The 14581-nt window shown below is 44.7% G+C and overlaps 1 protein-coding gene across 1 annotated transcript in view; it reads right to left on the minus strand.

The window, feature by feature from the left end:
• LOC135519305 (uncharacterized) overlaps window positions 1–14581 on the minus strand; it is a 50485-nt gene that overhangs the window by 15499 nt on the left and 20405 nt on the right. Inside the window, exon 3 of the mRNA XM_064944470.1 lies at window positions 8605–10532. Within this exon, the coding sequence (XP_064800542.1) occupies window positions 8605–10502 (1898 nt within the window). The 5' untranslated portion in view covers window positions 10503–10532. The remainder of the gene's footprint in view (window positions 1–8604; window positions 10533–14581) is intronic.

The following is a 14581-nucleotide window of genomic DNA, read 5'->3' on the forward strand; positions in this document are numbered from 1 at the left end:
CCACATACCGGACAACTACGAAGAAGGACAACAGTAGAGGAGTTGTTGGAACCATTTCGGACAATCAGTGCCTTACAAGCGTGCCGCGAAAAGGTCCAACCCACTTTCCAAGGCTGCCCCGTTCACTGAGAGATCCCCGGCAAACCCAGGCATTTCACGTAAATAAATTCATGATTTCTTCCTCAAAGTGGGCGGAGGTTCGTGTGTAAAGTATATGGTTAGTGTAGGTGAGAGTAGTTTCTGAATCTGCCAATGTTAAGTGTCTCTGTCCCTCGCTCCCTCTCCATCTCTTCTTAACAAGTATCCATGTTGTTGTCATTCCGCTAGGGACCTGTTTTCAGCCAGTCAATAACCGGTGCAGAGTATGTATGTTTATCTTGTGTTTCCATTTAATCAGCCAGTAAATAAATAATTAAACCAATTTGTGTAGTCCTGAATCATAAATAAGGCTCTGGTTTTTGCAGATGCAAGGAGATTACAACTATTCAGAATGGTGATATGATACGAGGTTATGATTAATAAGTTGACTGTTTATAGATGTGATAGCTAAAGACCTTTTAGAGTTTAATTCGGGAGATGGTAACTCTTTCATAGAAACCGCTCTCGTGGCGCCCCAGATCCTAATGAGTTCATTGTTACATGATTAATTTAAATCGGGTAACAATCAAACATAGTTAATTACATAAATAACAGTCTTCAGATTAATGTTAAAGTCAAGTCACAACAGAATATTCCAGACCGGTATTTTAAAACCTGTTAAGGCTCGGGACAATACTGCCCCCTTTGGATGAATTGTGTGCCCAAAGTAAACTAAAAAAAAAACTGTCAAAAATTGCTAATATATGCATATAAAAATTATTATTGAATAGAAAACACTCTAAAGCTTCTAAAACCGTTCGAATTATGTCTGTATGTAAAGCAGAACTCACAGGGCAGCCATTCTTCCAAACTCTCTCTCTCTCCTAAGAAAGTTGCTCCAACTTTGACGCATCGCCCCCACCCTTCCCAACCAGCTACGGATCTGGGAACAGTTTCTATTTCTGTTATGTACTTGAGTGAAGACCCAAAAGCGGTTTAACAGAAACAGAGTTCTTTTAATGAAAAAACAGGAATGGCATAGATCCTCTTCCGACGTTGTCAATGGCACAATAGAATACCCGCAGAGAGGGTGACAAATGAAACATAAAGTCCCTCTGATGAATAGCTGGGTAGCGGCGACAGGCTGCATGAGGAGAGTTTTTTCCGGCTTGCATGAGGAGAGTTCGTTATGTTTGATTTAATCGCCAATTGTTTTGTACGTTAAAAACATCCTAAAGCTTGATTCTGCACTTAGTTTGACCAGTTTAGTCAACATATAATATGTAAATTTGAAGTTTTGATGCGCAATTTTCGTGATCAGAAGTCCTTTTTGGGGTAATTCACCTGAAGATGTTAGCGTTTGCTAATACAAAGACACACCAACAGCAACCAAACGTTATATTAGGTAAGTATAACTCCTTCCACGACATTCTTGTCGAAGACCATCAAAGGTAAGGGAATATTTATGTTATAAAATTGTATTTTTGTCAAATCCAACATTGTAGAGAAATAATGCTAATGCCTGAGCGCCGTCTCAGATTATTGAATAGTGAACGAATTCTGTAACGTTAAAAATAAATGTAACACAGCGTTTGCATTAAGAAGAAGTGTATCTTTCTAAATATATGTAGAACATGTATATTTAGTCAAAGTTTATGATGTTTATTGCTGTTATCTGGCGTTAGCTGCCGGAGCTATTTATAATTTCTCTGGACATTTCTGCTGCATTTTTTCAACATGGCTCAATGTAAACGAAGATTTATGGATATAAATTGCATATTATTGAAAAAAACATAAATGTACTGTGTAACATGTGCTATTACTGTCATCTGATGAAGATTTTAAAAAGGTTAGTGAACTATTTTTCTTTTAATCCTGCGTTTGTGATTGTGCTATTTTGCATAGCAATGTGGCTACATATTGTATGCTTTCCTAGTGGTGGTTTAACATAAATATGTGCTATGTTTTCGCTGTAAAACATTTTAAAATTCTGACATGCTGGGTAGATGAACAAGGTGTTTATCTTTCATTTAAGCTATTGGACTTGTTAATGTGTGGAGGTTAAATATTTTTAAGAATATATTTGCTTTCCCTGCGCCACCGTTTGGGCTGAAGGGGGGGGAGGGGGGGTGTTCCCAGTTGGGAACCTGCAGCCCCTTCAGGTTTTAAACAATATGACAAATTAACAAAATACTTTTTGTGGGAAAAGAAAAAACCCAGGATTAATATGAAGAAGGCATGTTCACCAGTGGATGTAGGAGGCTTGGCTTTACCATATGTTAAATTGTACAATTTATCATTTGAAATGGCTAAATTTGCAAAGCATTGGGGCAAAAGGGATGCTGGCTTGGATTGGATAAAAAATAGAGTTTGAACTAAGTTATATTTTCACCTCTATTGATACTCGGTCACATAGTCTTACAGGGGAGAGGTTTGTTGAAACTCCCAACCCAATTTTGTTACACTCAAAAGAGGTGTGGAGAGAACAGTACACAAGATATGTGGAATATCACATCTAAAACAAGGATACTCATCATTGTGGCGCAATCCTAGGCTTACAGATAGGAAAGAAGTCTGTGTACTGGAAACAGTGGCTAATGAAAGGAATTCATACTATAGGTGATCTGTACAATGAAGATGTTTTAATGTCATACTCAGATTTGGTACAAAAATATGATGTCAGAGACAAGGGACATTTCTGGAAATATTTACAATTGAGAGAATGTTTGTTAACCGGCTATCAACAACATCCAGGAAAGAACCCAATAGCTGAGTATTTGGAATTACCCAAACATAAAGCAGCCATTTTTTCCTCAATATTTAGTCATCTACAGAGCAAAGACTGTAAAAACCTCAATATGGCAAATTGACCTTAAGTGGGAAATTGAGGATGATACCTGGTTGAAGATCTTGTCCAGCTCAGGGAGGAACATAAGGGAAGCCAGGGATAAAACGTACTCAATATAAGATACTACATTGGACCCCAACAAGGCTTCATAAGATGTGGCTGACCAACAGTTCTTTGTATTGGAAATGCCAAAAAGACACTGGGACATTTTTACACACAATATGGGAATGTACATTAGTGCTACCTTTCTGGAAGAATGTTTTGAAATAGCTGGAGGAATGGTTGGGGTTAACAATTCCAGTTTCACTGAGAATATGTCTCTTAGGCGATAGAACAGAGTTACCTAATGTAACAAAGGAGGAATTTGCACTGATCACTGTTGGTATGGTTACAGCAGCAAGAGTAAGGTTCATGACACTCCTATTCTGAAACAGTGGATAGAATCAATGTTGGAGGTCACATCTTATGAACAAATACTTGCTAGGATCACTGGTAGAAACAACAATTCTAGAAGCTGGATGCGTTTTACTTGTCATGTTTCTAAGACTGGGAGGTGATTACTTATGCTTGTGAACCCATTTAGTTCACTATTGTAGCTTGTGAGATACTGTTTGGCTGTGTGCTATGTTGGAGGATATGTCTGGATGTCATGCTCAATGTTTTTATGCTTTACAGTGTTTCTTTATTTGTTTGTTTGTGGAAAAAATGAAAGAAAGAAAAAAACATTTTAAAAAAGAGGTAATTTATGCGTGATCCAAAAATGTGGTTGAAGGCTTTGTATGGAGGGTGTGATACAATTGTGGAGCCTCTGGAGGCACGCAGAGGCCAAATCAAGCTCTGTACCGCATCACGGTGTGCCTCTCAAATGCTGTAACAATGCGGAGGGCTCCGTATAGCTCCACATTGACATGATTGGTTTATGGTAGGTGGGGGCAGTACATCCTATATAAACACAAACTCACTTCCTTGACAACTTCCTTCACAACAGCTCTGCTCAGCTAAGCGCAATAAGTATGACAGCCCTGACATCTGAGGAGGCTGCATCGCAGTTAATACTGTACGGCCACGTTAGACTTCAGATTGACCACACAGAGCCTTTAATATGCTCTCCTCCGGCGTGCAGGCAAAATAGATCATGCTGCAGGCAGGATAGAGAAAAAAACACATGTTTAGAACTGGTAATTCATCGTATGGTGCAAGAATGAATGCAGTTCATTGATTATTGAATGTTATGACGGACATAGCTTTGTAGAGCCAAAACATACACAACCTCTGCTCAGCAAACTCGAACTCGAGAATGAACCGTTTGGGATACTACAGTTCGCAATTGATATTGTGCTTATCAATCACCCTCACCGCAGTCAAGCAATGCATTCCGCCAGGAGTCGTTCACAATCTAGTCCGGTTGCGGCCACAACTAGACCTTGTTTCAAATGTACCAATAAATAATTGTATTTGTATGCCTCGTAATGAACAAATGTACATTGTTTAAATCACTCTTTTACTCCAAGTCTCAGTTACAAATAACAGCTCCAATAAGCCCCTTAAAGCCAATTTATGCTTGATCTGGAATGGAGTCGGAGGCTCTGTATGGAAGGGGTGACACAATTGCCGAGCATCCGGAGGCATTAAGAGGTCGAAATGAGCTCCGTACTTTGAACATGCAGCGCCTTTTATGTTGAATGAGTTGAACGAGAGGCTTGTAGAATCATGACTGTTTTGAGTTCATTGTTCGCCGGTAGTGGGTCCTGCGTGCTCTGGACATTACTGTCTCAAATGAATGAAATGAGTCGAAGGATTCGTTCTGTTGACTGAACGAGTTGAAAAGATCAGTCAGTAAAAAGAGCCGAACTTCCCATCAGTAACACACACCGGCGCATGCACGCACACGCGAACACAAGCACACACACACCAACTGGCCTACACACTAGCAACACTCACTAGCATTTGCTAAAGTTTTGAAGTCTTTAAAATGCAACAAAGCAAACTCTTTATCTTCAGACGATGCAGGTTCCGTGGGCATAAAATGAATAATTAATATGGCCCTTCTTTAGGGATGTGTCCCAAATGGCACCCTATTCCCTATATAGAACATTATTCCCATATGGCTCTGGTCAAAAGTAGTGCACTATGTAGGGCAGGGGTCCCCAATTACATTCAACATAGTTACAAATAATTTGTACAGTACAAACTGACCTCAAGAATCCCAAACAGATATAGTATTTGAAATTTTAAACCTGGATTACATTGCAATATGTTCACATATGCCACTCTGTTTAATGTGTGCAAATTTGTGAGAACAGATTCCTAAATTAAAATCACTCTTGAGATGATTTCCTGGTGATTTTACAGTCCAATAAAATCACCTGCGGACTGAGTTTGTCATGCGGGCCGCCTATTAGGGAACCCTGATGTAGGGAATATTGCCAGAAAGAGGCAATAAAACCACAGGCTGGTGCGTATCCTTCCTTCCAGCTGGAATAACTTTCATTAAAACCTTTCCTTCCAACTATTACCTGTCAGCCTGTAGATGATTCATGTGGGGTAATAACCTGAAACGTAATTTATTAGCTCATGGACTGTGTATGATATATCACCTCTCTCTGCCTGCGGTACACTGTGCTATTGAAATTAGTATATAGTTGCTCCAGCCATATCATGTTTGTTCATAAGGAATCCATACTGTATATTCTAAACATGGATGGTGACTCTGTAATCTCTCTGTTAATGTCTTTGTGAGGAAAATGTGAGGAAAAAAACAACACACCACAACCTAACCTGTGTATTTGTCATGAGGAGAGAGCGAGAGCAACCACATCTTAATGCACACTAAGCACACCCAAGAGCACTGTTCTAGAACCTCCCACCATTAATAGATTCCTGCTCCAACATCCCATCAGGTGTAAACTCCAGTATTGTAATTGCCTGGTGAAAAACCCATCAGACTAGCCACAGTTCGATAGCCATCGTGATCGTAAGTCTGCATGGGACACAGACGAGCGCAAACACAAGACTTGTTTAATGGAGCTGAGGGAAACAGAGTCGTTAAAACTAGACCCCTGGGGTGCACACATAACAATAGAAAATGATTCATTTTGAATGCCCAACTTTATACTATTACAATATTCACAAAGATCATGGATATGTAACAGAGGTCATATTAAAACACATTAAGAATACATTTTGTGTTAGAATATGAACATACTGTATATTAGTAAAATTTCCTACATACATGTATTAATACACTTGGTAAAAGCTACCTCATCAATTCTTGGAATTCCTAAGCATGGGAATGAAAAACTATTAAACCTCTCTCGGTCCCTTTTGGAGAGGTTGGAGTCTGTTTGATTGAGTGTGTGGACAGGTGTCTTTTATACAGGTAACGAGTTCAAACAGGTGCAGTTAATACAGGTAATGAGTGGAGAACAGGAGGGCTTCTTAAAGAAAAACTAACAGGTCTGTGAGAGCCGTAATTCTTACTGGTTGGTAGGTGATCAAATACTTATGTCATGCAATATAATGCAAATTAAGTACTTAAAAGTCATACAATGTGATTTTCTGGATTTTTGTTTTAGATTCTGTCTCTCACAGTTGAAGTGTACCTATGATAAAAATGACAGATGCTTTGTAAGTAGGAAAACCTGCAAAATCGGCAGTGTATCAAATATTTGTTCTCCCCACTGTATATGTATACTGAACAAAAATATAAACGCAACATGTAAAGTGTTGGTTTCATGAGCTGAAATAAAAGATCCCAGAAATGTTTCAAACGCACAAAAAGTATATTTCTCTCCAATTTTGTGCACAAATTTGTTTACATCCCTGTAAGTGAGCATTTCTCCTTTGCCATGATAATCCATCCACCTGACACGTGTGGCATATCAGGAAGCTGATTAAACAGCATGATCATTACATAGATGCACCTTTGTGCTGTGGACAATAAAACGCCACTGTAAAATGTGCAGTTTGGTGACACAACACAATGCCACAGTCTAAAGTTTTGATGGAGCGTGCAATTGGCATGCTGACTGCAGGAATGTCCACCATAGCTGTTGCCAGATAATTTAATGTTAATTTCTCTATCATAAGCCGCCTCCAACATCGTTCTAGAGAATAGGGTTGTACATCCAACTGGCCTCATAACCGCTGACCACATGTAACCACGCCAGCCCAGGGCCTCTACATCTGGCTTCTTCACCTGTGGGATTGTCTGAGACCAGCCACCCGGACAGCTGGTGATACTGAGGATTCTTCCTGTCTGTAATAATGCTCTTTTGTGGGGAAAACTCATTCTGATTGACTGGGCCTGGCTTCCCAGTGGGTGGGCTTATGTCCTCCTTGGCCCACCCATGGCTTCACCACTGCCCAGTCATGTGAAATCCATAGATTAGGGCCTAATGAATTTATTTCAATTGACTGATTTCCTTATACAAACTGTAACTCAGTAAAATCATTGAAATTGTTGCATGGTGCGTTAATATTTCTGTTCAGTATATTTTTTTACAAGAGAAAATGTTAAGTTTCTCACATATCACATGCACTTATTTAAGTATTTTTAAAGACTATCATTGGCAGTGTACAAGCTAAAGAAAAATTGGGCATCACACAACAGAACACTTAAACAGTTAGAGCAAACTCAGTAACGGTTGCACAAAAAGAACTGTGTGCATTCCACACTCCCAACTATTCTTATGAGCCCCCGCCTCTAGCTGGGCTTGGTGTGGGCTAGCCCCTGTTGGGATGGTGTGGGATGGCCCGTGTTGGGCTGGTGTGGGCGAGCCCCTGTTGGAATGGTGTGGGATGGCCCGTGTTGGGCTGGTGTGGGCTAGCCCCTGTTGGGATGGTGTGGGATGGCCCGTGTTGGGCTGGTGTGGGCTAGCCCCTGTTGGGATGGTGTGGGATGGCCCGTGTTGGGCTGGTGTGGGCTAGCCCCTGTTGGGATGGTGTGGGATGGCCCGTGTTGGGCTGGTGTGGGCTAGCCCCTGTTGGGATGGTGTGGGATGGCCCGTGTTGGGCTGGTGTGGGCTAGCCCCTGTTGGGATGGTGTGGGATGGCCCGTGTTGGGCTGGTGTGGGCTAGCCCCTGTTGGGATGGTGTGGGATGGCCCGTGTTGGGCTGGTGTGGGCTAGCCCCTGTTGGGATGGTGTGGGATGGCCCGTGTTGGGCTGGTGTGGGCTAGCCCCTGTTGGGATGGTGTGGGATGGCCCGTGTTGGGCTGGTGTGGGCTAGCCTGTGTTGGGCTCTGATGTGGGCTTGTTGTGGGCTAACCCGTGCCCACCTTGCCCACCGAATACCCACATGGGCCAATGTTTGCTGACATGTTTGTTGGGAACCATGAGATTCAATTTAGCCATCTAAGAGCTTTACAAGATTTCAAAACAAGCTTTTTGTCAAAAGTATGTTCATCTTAAATGAAGGCTACACATATTGACAAACTACTAAATAAATGGATTTTCTAGTTAATCATTTCTTTACACGGCTAAGGTCCAATATTGCATTTCATTTAGAATTGTACCTTTCATCTGAGTATGCATAGAACTTCCACAAAGTAGGGCAAGATAACGAGTCAAACTGAGATAGATAAACAGCTCATTACTGTACAATATTGTGCAATACTGAAGCCCATTGATGATCGTGTTGATCATGACAACTACCCCTAACTCTACCTTCTTACTAACCTCTTCTTGATGAGGTCCAGGGCTGATCCGATAAAGCCATCCTTCATCTTGTAGATCTTGGCTCCGTAGCTGGAGAGGTCAGTCCTGTCCAGGAGCAGGGCTGGGCAGCAGCTGGAGGGGCCCTCTGCACTCTCCCTGCGTGGAGGAGGGAAGGGGACTAAGGAGGCCCCCGGCACACTGATCTCCACACTGGGGCTGCTGACTTGGGCCTGGGCATGGTCCATAGTCCCCTCCCCCTGCGTCTGACTGGAGGGCTGGAGGGGAGAGCGGGGAGTAGGGCCGGTACATATAGCCATGGTAGAGACTGTGGTCTGAATGCTGCTTGTTGGCTGGGGAGTGGGTCCGGTTAAGATGAGAGTGGCTGAGTTAGTAGCACTGGCTGTGGGAGCTGGCGCAACCACCATCACCCTCTCCTCTGCTCTTAAGTCTGGATGACAGGGTGGTGGAGCCCCAGGGGAGCTGTCACTCTGCCTGGCCTCTCCACTCCTTGTCCCCTCACAGCTCCCCATCTCTTCTATCTCTCCACTGCCTATCCTCTCACTGCTCTCCCTCTCCTCCTCCTTCAGTCCCACAGTGGGAGACTGAGAGTCTCTCCTTCCCAATAGAGCTGTCTGAGTCTTACAGTCTCTGCCCGTCCCTGGGGTCTGACTGCCAGTACCAAGCTCTGGCTGTTGGTCTATTGAAGCTGTTACTGTAGTGACATTACCCTGGCTCTCTGTCTGTCCACCCTCTCCCTCTCTCTGCCTCATTCTCTTAAACTCCTCAAAGGTGGGGATGTGCAGGCGGCCCATGGGGAGTTTCTTGCGTTCGGCTATTATCTCTGCACAACTCCCAGCCACAGAGATGGACTCGGTGGTGTAGGACTTGGTCATGTCCAGGGTCTGAGGGGTCTCAGAGGAGGCGCGGAGGGTCAGGTTTGGGGTGCTGTTCTGCCGGCGGAGCTGCAGGCGTCTCAGAACCTCTTTCTTGATTTCCTCAGGGCTGGTGATGCGCCGGACACACAGGGGTTTCCCCACGTACCCCTGGTAGGGCGATGAGTCCCTCTCTGAGCACCCCCCCAGGATGGGAGTGGTACTGCCTGGGGTTATCTGCGGTCGAAGAGGCTTTAGGGGTTCTGCTGCTGCCCGGGCACTCTGGAGGCGGAGCTTCTCCCTTAACCCCTTCCTGGCGGTGGTGGTAGCGTTCACCCCCCAGTCATCCACACTGGGGAACAGCCACTGGGGGAGGAGGGGCAGCTCCTTCCTCCCCAGACCCCCCAGACCTCCCCCCAGACGAGCATTGGGGTAGAAGGCAAGGGTCTCAGGACTGTAGCCCTGGGGCCCTGTCCCCACCGGGGGCCCATCGTACCAGTGGCTGGTGGCAGTGCAGCGGAAAATGAACTCACTGTCCATACTGCCCCTGTGGGGGGCGCTATAGGGGGAGGAGTAGAGGCCTGGTTCAGACACAGAATTACTCCAGTTCAGGTTCTCCATGCTGCGGTAGAGTCTAGTCCCGCTGTCTGGGTTAATGTTCACACAGGGCCCTGCGTGGTCCGGCTCCAGGCCTAACCCTGACCCTAACCCCAGCCCAGAGTCAGGCCCCCTGGGTGGGTGCTGCACACTGTTGGTGGAGCAGTAACGAAGGCCAAGATTAGTCAACAGGGCACTGCTGTTACACCGGGGCATGACGGGGCACTGGCCTGGGTAAGGAGGGTAGGGGGGTACACTGTGGCCTCTGAAGCCAGAAAGGGGTTGGGGAAGGGGCAGGTCGGTGAGGCTGAGGCAGGGCTCCAGGTCCATGGTGATACCAGCGGTGCAGGAGTAGCCCGCAGGGCCGTGGCCGGGGGAGCAGCCCACTGAGGGGTAATCACATGGCGGAGGGGCCTTCACATCCGGCATGGGTGCAGTATGAGCCACCATACTGCAGAGAGAGGCTCTGGGAAACTGGCCCTAAAGGACAGAGAGGAGACACAGGAGAATGAGCAAGGAGAGGCACGCACGCACATACAGTGCCTTGCGAAAGTATTCGGCCCCCTTGAACTTTGCAACCTTTTGCCACATTTCAGGCTTCAAACATAAAGATATAAAACTGTATTTTTTTGTGAAGAATCAACAACAAGTGGGACACAATCATGAAGTGGAACGACATTTATTGGATATTTCAAACTTTTTTAACAAATCAAAAACTGAAAAATTGGGCGTGCAAAATTATTCAGCCCCCTTAAGTTAATACTTTGTAGCGCCACCTTTTGCTGCGATTACAGCTGTAAGTCGCTTGGGGTATGTCTCTATCAGGTTTGCACATCGAGAGACTGAAATTTTTTCCCATTCCTCCTTGCAAAACAGCTCGAGCTCAGTGAGGTTGGATGGAGAGCATTTGTGAACAGCAGTTTTCAGTTCTTTCCACAGATTCTCGATTGGATTCAGGTCTGGACTTTGACTTGGCCATTCTAACACCTGGACATGTTTATTTTTTAACCATTCCATTGTAGATTTTGCTTTATGTTTTGGATCATTGTCTTGTTGGAAGACAAATCTCCGTCCCAGTCTCAGGTCATTTGCAGACTCCATCAGGTTTTCTTCCAGAATGGTCCTGTATTTGGCTCCATCCATCTTCCCATCAATTTTAACCATCTTCCCTGTCCCTGCTGAAGAAAAGCAGGCCCAAACCATGATGCTGCCACCACCATGTTTGACAGTGGGGATGGTGTGGTCAGGGTGATGAGCTGTGTTGCTTTTACGCCAAACATAACGTTTTGCATTGTTGCCAAAAAGTTCAATTTTGGTTTCATCTGACCAGAGCACCTTCTTCCACATATTTGGTGTGTCTCCCAGGTGGCTTGTGGCAAACTTTAAACGACACTTTTTATGGATATCTTTAAGAAATGGCTTTCTTCTTGCCACTCTTCCATAAAGGCCAGATTTGTGCAATTTACGACTGATTGTTGTCCTATGGACAGAGTCTCCCACCTCAGCTGTAGATCTCTGCAGTTCATCCAGAGTGATCATGGGCCTCTTGGCTGCATCTCTGATCAGTCTTCTCCTTGTATGAGCTGAAAGTTTAGAGGGACGGCCAGGTCTTGGTAGATTTGCAGTGGTCTGATACTCCTTCCATTTCAATATTATCGCTTGCACAGTGCTCCTTGGGATGTTTAAAGCTTGGGAAAACTTTTTGTATCCAAATCCGGCTTTAAACTTCTTCGCAACAGTATCTCGGACCTGCCTGGTGTGTTCCTTGTTCTTCATTATGCTCTCTGCGCTTTTAACGGACCTCTGAGACTATCACAGTGCAGGTGCATTTATACGGAGACTTGATTACACATAGGTGGATTGTATTTATCATCATTAGTCATTTAGGTCAACATTGGATCATTCAGAGATCCTCACTGAACTTCTGGAGAGAGTTTGCTGCACTGAAAGTAAAGGGGCTGAATAATTTTGCACGCCCAATTTTTCAGTTTTTGATTTGTTAAAAAAGTTTGAAATATCCAATAAATGTCGTTCCACTTCATGATTGTGTCCCACTTGTTGTTGATTCTTAAAAAAAAAATACAGTTTTATATTTCATGTTTGAAGCCTGAAATGTGGCAAAAGGTCGCAAAGTTCAAGGGGGCCAAATACTTTCGCAAGGCACTGTACATACGCATGCATGCACACACATGCACACACACACACACACGCACGCACGCACACACACTGCCACAGTGCATCTGTACATGAGCTGATCTAACACATTTTAGGAATTTCATTTGAAGGACAGACACTGAGGATTGTGGAGATAATCCTTGAAATAGCAAATACATTCCACACTGTACATACAGCAAATGTTATGAATAAGATAAAAATTATTTTCCAAAACATTTTGAGCTTCTGTGAAATGAGCTTCTGTGAAATGTTGATCAGTGTTGTGTTCGAGACCACCTATAGGGAGACCGATTCAAGACCAAGACCGGAGCAAATCGAGTCCGAGTCAAGACCAAGACCGGGAGTGGGTGAGACCGAGTCAAGACCAAGACCGGGAGGGGGGTGAGACCGAGTCAAGACCAAGACCGGGAGGGGGATGAGACTGAGTCAAGACCAAGACCGGGAGGGGGTGAGACTGAGTCAAGACCAAGACCGGGAGGGTGAGACTGAGTCAAGACCAAGACCGGGAGGGGGGTGAGACCGTGTCAAGACCAAGACCGGGAGGGGGGTGAGAACGAGTCAAGACCAAGACCGGGAGGGGGTGAGACCGAGTCAAGACCAAGACCGGGAGGGGGGTGAGACCGAGTCAAGACCAAGACCGGGAGGGGTGAGACCGAGTCAAGACCAAGACCGGGAAGGGGTGAGACCGAGTCAAGACCAAGACCGGGAGGGGGGTGAGACCGAGTCAAGACAAAGACCGGGAGGGGGTGAGACCGAGTCAAGACTAAGACCGGGAGGGGGGTGAGACCGAGTCAAGACCAAGACCGGGAGGGGGTGAGACCGAGTCAAGACCAAGACCGGGAGGGGGGTGAGATTGAGTCAAGACCAAGACCGGGAGGGGGTGAGACTGAGTCAAGACAAAGACCGGGAGGGGGTGAGACTGAGTCAAGACCAAGACCGGGAGAGGGGTGAGACTGAGTCAAGACCAAGACCGAGACCAGTAAAAGTCAAATTCAAGACCACGATTGTAATTGTGTCAAATCGCCATCATAATTAAAGTTCAAAATGTCCAATATTTCTGTATTGATATTTCAGAACAACATATGGATTCTTTAGACAGTCAGAATGCTGAGGGAAATAGAGAGCCACTCTACTAATGATCCCTAACCCAAACAGGTCTATACTAGAAAACAATACTAAATATGTTGCAACTTCCTCCAGTCTCCCCTTACTAATAGTGAGCGTTCAACTTTCAAACTATTTTCCCCACTCTTCCCTACCAGTGAATCAAGGAAATTCGTATGCTCTTACTGAATGGGAGCTGATAATAATGAGTTTTTCACTCCGCTGATCTCAGCTGCTCTAGGGAAGAAATTATGAGTCCTCATTGTCCGAGAACGAAAAAAGTTATCTGACACAGAGACACTCAATCTGTGGTCTGGAGACAGGACTCGAGTACTACAACACTGATGTTGATACTGTGGTTTTGGCCATGTGGATAACCACTGTCCCCTCCTCCAAACAAGTTCATTGTCCCTGATGCGTGCTTTCTTCCCTTAACTTGAACAATCACATTCATTTTTTTAAATGGCATCGCTCCGCAGCAATGAATAAAAGAAGGGATTTATTTCCCCCTCTCTCTATCCGCTTGGGCCATGATGAATAAGGAGAGGAGGAAAATAAAACATGAATCTGAACAGACAGTAATAAAGACTGCCACTTTGCAGAGAGGAGCAGTGGATTAGGAGGAGAAGAGAGAGAGAGAGAGAGAGAGAGAGAGAGAGAGGGAGAGAGAGAGAGCGAGAGAGAGAGAGAGAGAGAGAGAGAGAGAGAGAGAGAGAGAGGAGAAAGAATGAAAGAGAGCAATAGTGCTGCGTAGTGGACTAACTCCTCTCTCTATCGCTGTAATTAGTACAAATTGCATGGCTGGGGGCCAGGACAGGGCCATACATATAGCTAGCTACCTCTCTGTAATCTTCAGCACGAATTAGGGTCAAGAGACAGACAGCACTTAGTTATAAAACAGGGCTGCGTTAGGCAGAATCATCATCCCTCATCCCTCCCTGATGCATAGATGAATGCAATAAGATGAGGTTTGTTTAGCAATGCACCCCTCCTCTCTTACCAGCTGGCTCTATGGTGCTAGAGAAAAACTATAGCTTAGTTTGATGGTAGATAATAAGTATATTAATATTCTTAACATGCTGGAGGTAAAATAACGATATTCAGGTTTAATTTAAAACTCCGCTAGGCTGGATTGAATGAGCTGCGTGCCTTGACAAAGGCTCTGGTATTTATCTCTGCATCTAAATGTACGCAGGCAAGTGGATCCTTTCAGCGCTGGAGGTTGTCAATCATTCTTGTGAAAGCCCTTT

This window comes from Oncorhynchus masou, chromosome 29 (genome assembly GCF_036934945.1).
Source record: "Oncorhynchus masou masou isolate Uvic2021 chromosome 29, UVic_Omas_1.1, whole genome shotgun sequence".
Lineage (NCBI taxonomy): Eukaryota > Metazoa > Chordata > Actinopteri > Salmoniformes > Salmonidae > Oncorhynchus > Oncorhynchus masou.